At 31.3% G+C, this 11,247-nt stretch overlaps 1 protein-coding gene across 1 annotated transcript; it reads left to right on the top strand.

Moving 5' to 3' along the window:
• The first annotated feature begins 1,627 nt into the window (after nt 1-1,627).
• Nucleotides 1,628-4,719, top strand: LOC105160816 (cysteine-rich receptor-like protein kinase 26). Its single transcript, XM_011078310.3, has 7 exons — nt 1,628-2,553; nt 2,879-3,055; nt 3,143-3,270; nt 3,344-3,554; nt 3,636-3,873; nt 3,991-4,141; nt 4,220-4,719. Exons 1-7 carry the CDS (start codon nt 1,734-1,736, stop codon nt 4,544-4,546), a joined length of 2,052 nt encoding a protein of 683 aa, XP_011076612.1. The 5' UTR covers nt 1,628-1,733; the 3' UTR covers nt 4,547-4,719.
• Nucleotides 4,720-11,247: the final 6,528 nt, after the last annotated feature.

Genomic DNA, 11,247 nt, shown 5'->3' with positions numbered 1-11,247 from the left:
CAAATAAAATTTTACGCTCATTTGAATGATGACTAGTGTAAAAGAATATATTAATTATCAATTACACTCATTTTTTTTTTATTTATAGTTTAAACTTAACTAAATTATCCCAAGATAATTCCCTTAATCGTCTTCTCTAGCTTCACGTTTCGTTTTTGTATGTGTTCTAAATGAGTTTCCAAAAATTTTTTTATATAGGTGTCAAAGAAGTAAAGTTGTGATGTATTTGAATACCTTTGGTATCATCTCTTTATAATTTAATTTGAAAAGACAATACATTAAATATTTGGGAGAGCTTCTTTGTCGCTTAGTTATTGAGTTTCTGCCGTATGCGCTCCTTAACAGCTGAGAAGACTTCACTCTTTGATCTACCAATAATTGTAGGAAACCCCAAAATGATGTCTGCCAATTCCTGCTTAAGACCTTCAGCCACATTTTTGCTAACCACCATTTTCGTCTATGTGATGGGCTTAAAAAGAATTGGATCCATACGTCTATTTTCCCACACTTGTCTTGAAATGGTCAATGACGGGGAACTTCGCACCTCTTGCGTACTTTGTCGTTGTGGTCGCGGACTCCCGTTGCTTTCATCCCGCACCAGAAACCAGAAAGCAGTGTGAATTCGTGGATGATCCAAGTCCATGGTCCCAGTCAAAACAAGACACAATTTAAATTCTATCTTTCATTTTACTTCAACCAAACAAGTCACTATTATAAAATTTAAGTCAATTATATATATTATTTTAAAAAAATGCTTTTAACCTGACATTTCTTTTTACATACAATTAATTTTGAAAACATATTAAGAAACACCTCAAAATTTTCTTAAAATCTCACACTTTCTAAGTTTTCAAAGGTTATAATATATTAGATCTTATTTTAAAAATAAGTTCATTATATATTTGATAAAGTAAATTTTTTTTTTTTATCAAGGATAAAGTAAGATTATGGAGTTTATAAGATGTTAGTGATAAAAAATTTATCAATAATTTAAAGGAATTCGTTAATATTTTATAAATAAGTTGACAACTCTTTACTTCTTTTTAAAGAGTTTATAACCTCATAATATCTTATTTTTAAAACTTATAAAATCTTTTTCTTAAAAGTTTACTGAAGACTTGATAGCATCTTATTAGCCCACAAACATGTTATAAGATATTTCAAAGAGCTTATAAGCTCCCCAAGCGTAGATTGGATTTTCTATTACAATTTTTGTTGCATTTTCTATTTCACTTCACATATCAATTTTATTTCAATTTTTTTTATATATGTGCCGTGTATATGTGAAATGAAATAAAAAATGCAACAGGAATTACAATAAAAAAATACAATCCACCCGAAACACCCTATCAGTATAATATATATTAATCGGATTAAATGCAATTTACCTTTATGCGGTTTTCGAAAGATTAAAAAAAACATTAAAAAAAGAAAATACAAAAAAATCCCTGATATCTTGAAAAATAATGCAAATTTCCCAGACAGGAAGGCTGTGTGCGTCATTTTTCACATATATATATTTTTTTTAACTTTTCGAATTTCAGATGGTGTATACGTATTTACCCGATATTAATTTCCATGTCTACAATTCCAACTTCTTGCATTAAAAGTCAGTCCAAATGAAATTTCTGCAAGAAAATTAGTGAGGGTGGACCTGGAAATGGATTTACTCAAAAGTCAATACATTCATAATATTCCTTCAGAGAGCACATCGTACTTCATCCCTCTGCTCTATGGCATTCATCATCTCCCAATTTTTCTCTCAAAGTCCGTCACTGCTACATTCTCAAACAATGCTGCTGCCCTTAATTTTCCTTATTCTAGCAAACCTCTCAGCCTTTGTCCAATCCCAATCTGTCTGCCTGAACAACGGCAATTACACGAGTAACAGCACATACAAGGCAAATCTCGACACTGTCCTCTCCTCTCTGCCCACAAACGTCCATAGAAACGGTTTCTACAATGCTTCCTTTGGGCAGAATCCGGATAGAGCCAATGCCATCGTGCTCTGCCGAGGAGATATTCAGCTGGATACGTGTCGTGGATGTGTCCGAGATGCTGCTGCAGCGCTTTTAGCATCATGTCCGAATCAAAAACAGGCGGTCAACTGGCAGGAACGCTGCACGTTGCGATACTCAAACGAAACGTTAGTTGGAATTCTGGCGACTATGCCGGGATATTATTGGTGGAATCCAGAGAACGCTACGAGTGTCGACCAGTTCAAGGAGGACTTAAGCACTCTGCTAGACGATCTACGGGGACAGGCGGTTTATGGTGGTTCTTTGAGGAAGGTGGCGGCCGGGAACATAACTGGCCCTGATTTTCAGAGAATTTTCGCACTAGTACAGTGCAGCCCGGATTTGTCTCCGGAGGATTGCAGTAGTTGCTTGATTGGTGCTGCTGCAGATATACCGAAGTGTTGTGACAGGAAGAGGGGGGGTAGAGTGCTCAGGCCCAGCTGCACTCTTCGTTTTGAGATTTATCCCTTCTACAATGGAACTAGGCTTGAGGAACTAGTGCCTCGGCCTGAGCCACCGGTCTGGCCGCCCCCAGGTAATATCGTAAACAGTCCGCCTTTTGTTACAAACTAGGCTTGAAATATTCTCTTCTTACAGAGTTGACACTGGAAAAATATGATGTTTTGTTATGATTAACTTTTATATTCAAAAGTAAAAAAATTTTGATGGATACTAATTAGCTGCGGCTATACAACGTTTATGAGCTGATGTTTTTACAGATGAGACAAAAATTAACCACAGAGAAAAACATAATTGTATTCTCTTGATAACAAACTCTATATCAAGCACAAAAGAAAAAGGGAATTCAGATTATAAGATGGTTTATCGACATAACTAACGAGGTTCTTCGATTTTTGCAGAAGAGCATGGTGGTAATACAGCAAGGACGGTTAAGGATGACGGTAATAGTAATACAACTCGAACTGTTATTATTATTACCGTTTCAGTTGCTGCCGGTGTGATACTAGTTGTTTCTGTTGGGATATTCTTAATAAAGAGAATCAAACAGAAACCAAAGGATAGTGATCATATTGAGAGTAAGTATTTGATCTCTTCTGAAATGCTTATTTAGAAACAAAATTTACCTCCAACAGAGATTCAACTAAATTATTCTATTTAACTAGGTGAAGTTGTGGACGACATTAGCACTCCTGAGTCTTTGCAATTTGCCTTCAGCACAATCAGAGATGCAACAAACAACTTCTCAGATAATAACAAGTTAGGACAAGGTGGATTCGGGACCGTTTATAAGGTAATTCAGTATGCAATTGTTGTTATGTAATAATGAAAAGGGATATGTAAAACAAAAACTTTTTGAATTTCAGGGAAAATTTCTGAACGGTCAAGAAATAGCAGTGAAAAGATTATCCAAGAATTCCGGTCAGGGCGACCTGGAATTTAAGAATGAGGTCCTGTTACTTGCCAGGCTTCAACACAGGAATTTGGTTAAGCTTTTGGGCTTCTCTCTACAAGGAGAAGAGAAGCTTCTTGTATATGAGTTTGTTCAGAATGCAAGCCTTGATCTCTTTATATTTGGTAATATTTTACTTTTTCATTTTTATTGATTGCTTGAACAATTTCACTTTTAACATACATTTTGGTTGAATATGCATGTAGACCCAATCAACCATTCATATTTGGACTGGGAAAGACGGCACAAGATCATCGGTGGTATTGCCAGGGGAATTCTTTACTTGCACGAAGACTCTCGACTTAGGATCATTCACCGTGATCTCAAAGCTAGTAACGTACTTTTAGACGGAAATATGAATCCGAAAATTGCAGATTTTGGCATGGCAAGGTTATGTGGGCACGATGAAACTCAAGGAAATACTAACAGGATTGTTGGAACCTAGTAAGTATACCATCCTATTATAATTAGCCTATGAAATTTCTATGAATAAAAACAGATAAATTATATGATGATTATACTTATTCCACTCTTAACTGATTAATAATTTGCGTAAATTAGTGGATACATGGCACCAGAATATGCAATACACGGGCAGTTTTCTGTTAAGTCGGATGTTTTCAGCTTCGGTGTACTGGTCCTGGAAATTATCAGTGGCCAAAAAAATAATTGTTTTCGAAGCGGGGAGAATGTAGAGGACCTCTTGAGCTTTGTAAGTAAGACAATTATACATCATTGATAGTGATCAACGCTATGCATATACTAAATATAAGATGGCAAATTGTTACAGGCGTGGAAAAATTGGCGCGAAGGAACGGCTGCAAATGTGGTGGATCCAGTCTTGAGGTCGGGCGCTGGTTCCATGACTGAGATGTTGAGGTGCATTCACATCGGTTTGCTCTGCGTTCAAGAGAACGCATCCGATAGGCCGACAATGGCTTCTGTTGTTCTTATGCTCAGTAGTTTCTCTTTAACTCTGGGAGTACCTTCCGAGCCTGCATTTTATGTACCCAGTGGCTATGGCTCAGATGTTCCACACTTTCAGGAGTACAATTCAATTCAATCTGATCATTCATCCAGAAATGATGCATCGATCACTGATTTACATCCACGATGATTTTTCAAAATCTAAATTGATGTGATGTATCTATTTCCAGATCGGCCGATCAAATGTTGAACCATTTGCTAATGTAGAAAAAATCAAGGTGTGACCAAAACCTGTCCATTCATATACTCATATATTTAAGCCACACTATAATTAATGAATGTATTATTCTGATTTGAAATAAATGATTTAATTTTTTTATAAATATGAAATTAATTGTATTTTCATTGTCATCATTTTTTGATTCAATATTTTCTGATGTCTCATTAATTACAATAAGGAAAACAGTATTTTTTGTCCCATAAGTTAATTTTGATTTACTTTTAGTCTCATTCACTATAGGATTAACATTTTTAGTTCCATAACTTATAAAAATTATCACTTTTGGTCCTCATTTGCCTACAATTTGATGGTGTACGTCACATAAGTGCTTTTGGGTGGAGGGAAATTTGACCTTTCTTCCAACATCAGCATATGAATGATCTAGTTTGTCTATTTGATTCACTTGTGAAAAACATGATTCTTTGTATTGCTTTTAGTTGGTTTCAACTTACAAAAATATAGGAATGGTGTAATTCAATTTTTGTGAGAGAACAAAGAATTTTTCCTTTCTTTGGTCTAATTTCCTTTAAAATTTGTTTTTCTCCTTAAATTGTAGTTATATTACCCTAAGAAATGATCCCAAATTGAAAAACACATTAATTTTCCATTGCACAAAAAATACTTAACTGCAACGTGCCCATGTCATTAAATTATAGGTAAAAAAAGTGAATTAGGATAAAAAATACTCATTTTTATAAATTACAGGACTAAAAATACTAATTTCATAATGAATGATTTTAAAATAAAACGGGCCTAACTTATAAGATCAAAATGTATTTTTCCCATACAATATCACGGATTCTTGAAATTCATTTTTCTTAATATGACTTAAATTACCACTATACGCTGTAATTTCTTACCCACTCAAATTTATAAGCTTTGACAAATCACATACATCTCATATATCCACCTATTTTGGCAGTAGATTATATTAATCAAGATACTCATTGGATGAAGCTTTCTTACAATATTAACGTATAATTAAACTCCCTCTTGAAGTTTTAGTGTAATTACACATAGATATCTTGTAGTTTGGAAAATTACATTTAGTACCTCTGAAGTTTGCTTCCGTCTAACAAATAAGTCCCTCTGTTAGTTACAATTCATTAAATTTGTTGATATTAATAGAAAAATTAAATGAAAATTTATATTTACCCTCGATTGGCTTATTATTGATTTATTGTAGGTCAAACAATATTTTCATACTACACTATCCATATAACGGTGAAATATACCTCCTCACATACATTAACACGTGAAGACGTATGAGGTTAATTTGGTTATAAAAAGATTTATTTGACCTGTAATAAGTCAGTAATAAGTCAATCAAGGGTAAATATAAATATTTTTCTAATTTTTTTGTTAACATCAACAAATTCGGTAGATTTTCTCTAACGAATGGACTTATTTGTTAGATGAAAGCAAACCTCATGGTGCTATATGTAATTTCTCAAATTAAAGGAGGTTTACATGTAACTACACCAAATCTCAGGGGAGATGCGTGTAATTATCCCAAATATTGATACAAATTTGGTAAAAACTCTCAACTTTATACTAGACCGATTCTCCAACCCAGAGAGAGAACCAGTAATTAATTTATCATACCCAAAATTTGCATTGGATTGTCACAGATTAATGACAAAAAATTGTATATAACTACGGTTACAGGCCTAGCCAAAATCCTGCAAAACCTCGAACTAAAATTTATAAAAGAGAAAAATTCACAATGGCAAAGCTGATGCAGCCTTTGATGCTTGTGATCGTTCTTATAGCTATAGAAGGTGCCTTGATCATGTTTTCTGAAGCTGCAATATGTTCTTTCGGATTAAACGTTTATTGCGATGTCAAAAAGCCCGAAACATGCAACAATGTATGCCGGAGCGGGGTTCTATTTCCACCAAAAGATTTTGACAGAAGCGTCTGTGCTGGCAGAAGTTTCAACGGCACCACCACTTATCACTGTATTTGCTACTATAAGTGCGGGCCGGGCTGACGCCATGTTAGGAACTCAAAACTTATGATACAAGTAAACATATGATAAATAAAAAGAAAGTTTCTGTAATGGTTATAAATTTGGGAAAAATGCAAACAACAATTTATCTTCTTATATTTTAAAAAATGCAGCAACTTGCTATGGTTTTTAAAAACACAGGGAGAGGGGCAAATTGCTTAATATTAAAAACACATAAGGGTAAATTGCTATTATTTTTTGTAGGGGTGATTTGCTCATTTATAATATGACAAAAAGGTAAATTGCATTAAACCAATTATAATTTTTCAGTTTAATACATTGATGAGTTCGTAGAATTGTTTGCCTTTATTTATAAAACACAGTACAATAATTAGGTTATTTTTTCCATTTGATTGCTTCCGTTGTGATTAATTATAGCTAATTAATTATAGCATGTAAAAAATCTCTTCTTTCTTATTAGTCTACTTCATACAAATCCTTCGGTAGTTCAAAATATGTCTGACCTTTTATCCTGTGTAAGAACTCATATTCCTGCAAGTAAAGTTCCCTCGAAGTAATCTTTGGGCAGATTTTGGTCTCCCAAGAGGAACTATTCTTCCTCTTGGAGCTCGTACATTTTCAACGAGATCGTTGGTCTACACCTCGTCCTCCCCTTGTCCCTAATTTTTTTATCCCTTAGATCATAGCTTTCTGGATAGTATAATTTTGACTTGTATATGATCAGGTATTAATTTGCTCCTAGTCAATTATCATTTGTTAATATTTTTCATTTTTTGGGAAAGGTTAAATGCATTGATAGGTAAATCAATTGTACAAGAACGCATCAGCAATATAGCCTATACATTCGAGGCAATCCGCCATACTATATATACAAGGCAATGGGGGTTTTATGTAATTATCGAACAAATGAATACTCAACTATTCAAGGGTAAAATTGAATTTTCATTCAATTTTTATATTGATTTAAGCAAATTCCATTAATATTATTAATGATGGGTTCATTTGTTATATAATATTAATTGATAAAAATGGTAGATATAATTTTTAAATTTTTAAAAAAATTATATATAATTAGACTAAATCTCAAGATGGAAGATATATAATCCTTAAAGAATATTATGATTATTAATTGTGCATATAAGTTGGATATACTATGAGCAGGACTAGCTCAAAAGACTGCAAAATTATAGAAAAATCGTTCATAAAAATTTTGGAGCACAAAAGGAGTTAATTATATTTTTCCTATATATAGACATTAATTCTATTTTACTCCCTACTATTTCACATTCTTAATTTTGGTTTCTAAACTTTTTTATTTTTTTTCAAAATATGGTTCAGCAGTTAGTTTGGCCGTCCAAATTAACGACACCTCATTAAAATGCACATGAGGCCAGTTTGGGAGAGAAAATTGGCCCTTCTTCCCGCTTATATGACCGGTGATTGGTTCTATAAGTGAGAGAATACATAGTGTTTTGATTTATTTTTTGAGTATTTTGTGGAAATAGAAAGGGAAAAATAAAAGTAAATAAGTGTGGATTTGAGATGTGTGTGTATGTTTGGATTTATTTTTGGAGATAATCTAAAATAAGTGTTATATGTTTGATATTGTGTTTTGGGAGATAAAAGTCACTGTTCATTGACAAATTATGTCTTTTTCATATATATTAATATATATATATATAAATGTTGTATGTTTAATTTAGTATTTTTTAAAAATAAAAATTATTATTTATTGTTAAATCACGTCTTTTTATATTATATTTATATATAAATGTGTGTATATATAGAAAACCCAAAATAGAATATTTAGTGTATAATATTTATTTTTTTTATACAAAAGTTAATACAACATTGTGTAGTAATAAATAATAAATATTAATATCAATATTCTTAATAGCAATAATGATAACGATTTAACAAATCTATCAAAAATATCGAAATATATACACTCATTTTTTTAAAAATAAAACTCGTCTTTTTAATAAATTAAATTATAATATGATACCAGTAACTCCCACTAGAAAAAATAAGATTTCTCGGCAACTATTAATTATTATAGTCAAAAAAATAAAATCATAATAAATACAAATCAATCACAGCTTCGCAAGAATCACTAATCGTTGTTTCTGTAAGTGTGGCCAAAACATTGGTCATGATTTTACCATGATCAATGTTTTGGCTATGACTAAAAGTCACGGCAAATATTGACGATTAATCGTAGTAAAAATTTAAATTTTTACTTTAATTTTATTTAATCATGATTAATATATAATATTAATTTACAACGATTTTTAAATCGTAGTTATTCATGATGCAACAAAAACTAAATTTTTTGTTTTTTTGGGCAGTATGTGAGTTATTATTTTTACATTCAAATTTCAACAATATAAACTTACACAGTGCTCACTCGTCCTTAATTCTGATGTAAAACCCTATATTTGTAATAAACTGAAGTCGTCATTATTTGGCAAAATCTTAAAGCATTTCTACGCAGAGTATTCAGAGATCATGCTACCAATCTCACTCTGCCAAAACTTGGCAATATATCAAGCTCCCAACACTAATTTCATAAACTATTTTCTATGAACATGTGTATCACTAAGCAATCTATGATAGAGACACTTCGATTTTTCACTATTTCTTGAATTTATTTCTCTCTCACTAGCTAGCTAGAAGGATTATGATTTTTTTGTTACGATTAATTATTATGATTATAAAAAGAAAATAATCGAGACGAACACTAATTAACACGTTTTGCAATAGTTATTAGTCATTATTTCTGCTGACAAATTAAGGTAAAATATTAGAATCATGACGAACGTTTATTAATCATAATCGAAACTTAAATTTTCACATTGATTTTATTTGATGGTTGTGGATTTGCCATAATTTTTAAGTTGCATGTCTAACACTGCAGATGATCATCTAATTAGATAAATTAATTAAGTGAAAATTTCAAAAGTGGTTTTGTGTTTCTTTGGAAGTGCTCAAAGATGAGATTTTGGGAGAATAAAATCCAAAAAGTATATAATATTAGTAATTAAATAATTAGTGTATACATACATATATATATATATATTATTATAATTATCGTACAAAATTAAGAAATCCATAGGAAATTGTGTGAAGACAAGTAAGATGCCACAAATTGAAGCAATCTGGACATTGGACCAAATTGAGTCACCATCTCCATGTGGAGAGATGTTGAAGTTATTAGTCTTCTTTCCCAATAAGCCCTTCTTTAATTAACAGTGTATAATTAATTAATTAATTATACTTTCATTTTCCTCCCCTACTACACTACTTAGCTAGATCATGTCTGCACGCCAAAGAAATATGTTTGAATACTACAAGGTATTTAGCTGTCAAGAAAGGGTTACATTGCTATGTTTGTTTGTACACTTGAATGCATTTTTGATCCCATAATTTAGTTATTTGGTATTTTTAATCCTTTAAGATTTTAGAGTAGAATTTTTATCTTAAATTATTTTAATTTTTGCAATTTTCAGTTCCTTTTCGCTGAATTTTATCCTTATCACTGGAAAGATGCATTGTGGATCTTATTTGATTTTTTAAAATTTAGGTTATTGTTCATATTGGCTCATTTTTTTAGTATTTTTATCCTTAAATTTTTTAAAATAATATTTTAATCCGCAATACTCTTTAGTTTTTGCAATTTTGATTATTTTTTCAATCAGAATTCACTCATTCTCGTTGGTGGAGGTGAATACTTATGTAAAAAATGACTGATACTAATAGAACATCTAGTGATTGATTGATAAGGGGCTGGCTCAATTTCATTGACGGAAAACAATTTTTACATGTAAATTTAAATTAAATTAACATTCCCCTGCCCTTTTAGAATTCTTAAAACATTTGTATTAATATAGATTTTGCCCTCCAAAGTAAAAAATACTAACTATTAATCCTCTTAAGAACATCAAGATTTTATATATCTATATATCTATATATATAAGGAATAATAATCCTATAAGCAAAAGGAGGTTGCTGATAGTGCAATTCTAGCTAGAATCAAACATCCTAACCCTTCTTAAACTAAAATATTACCTAGTAATCTCTAGTATCCTAAAACATACTAAGTTACACTATTTTTTTTCTAAAATAGTCCTATATATTTATCACTGGCTAAAACCCTTGGTTTTTATTTAATTCCCATTAATTTAAAAAGTATATATATAATTTGCCTAAAATTCTTTCAATTGAATTTATTGAGATTTCTTACTAGAATGAATGAGCTCAAACAAAATTTAAAGTAACTGGTGATATATACAATATTGCTAAAATATACATATATATAATATTACTCAAAGTTTAATTTATTTTTGGCCTACATGATGAAGATGCAGAAACTTACCTTTTAGCCTTCCCATGCACACCTAACCTCGCCGGCCGGAAATTGCTTTCGCCGGAAACTGCTTTCCGTCCAAACAACTTCACAAACATTAATTGCTACGGTACATATATATATATATATATATATATATTGGTGATTAATTTGGATTAAGGGTACATGTTGACAAAAAGAAAATAACATCAAATTTACAATGCATATATATATATAAATATATATGTGTGTGTGTGTGTGTGTGTGTCTGTATATATAGTAAATTAAAAAGAA

This window comes from Sesamum indicum, linkage group LG4 (assembly GCF_026168435.1).
Source record: "Sesamum indicum cultivar Baizhima isolate 11 linkage group LG4, ASM2616843v1, whole genome shotgun sequence".
NCBI classification, from domain to species: domain Eukaryota; kingdom Viridiplantae; phylum Streptophyta; class Magnoliopsida; order Lamiales; family Pedaliaceae; genus Sesamum; species Sesamum indicum.
The sequence above is the reverse complement of the archived record's forward strand: the minus strand, read 5'-3'. Positions and strand labels throughout refer to the sequence as shown.

What these genes read in the sequence shown, in the direction of transcription:
- LOC105160816 (XM_011078310.3), top strand. Translation starts at nt 1,734, where the DNA reads ATGGCATTCATCATCTCCCAATTTTTCTCTCAAAGTCCGTCACTGCTA. An exon ending in CCTTGATCTCTTTATATTTG is followed by an intron (nt 3,555 to 3,635) that starts GTAATATTTTAC and finishes ATATGCATGTAG; the next exon opens with ACCCAATCAACCATTCATAT. An exon ending in TAGAGGACCTCTTGAGCTTT is followed by an intron (nt 4,142 to 4,219) that starts GTAAGTAAGACA and finishes AAATTGTTACAG; the next exon opens with GCGTGGAAAAATTGGCGCGA.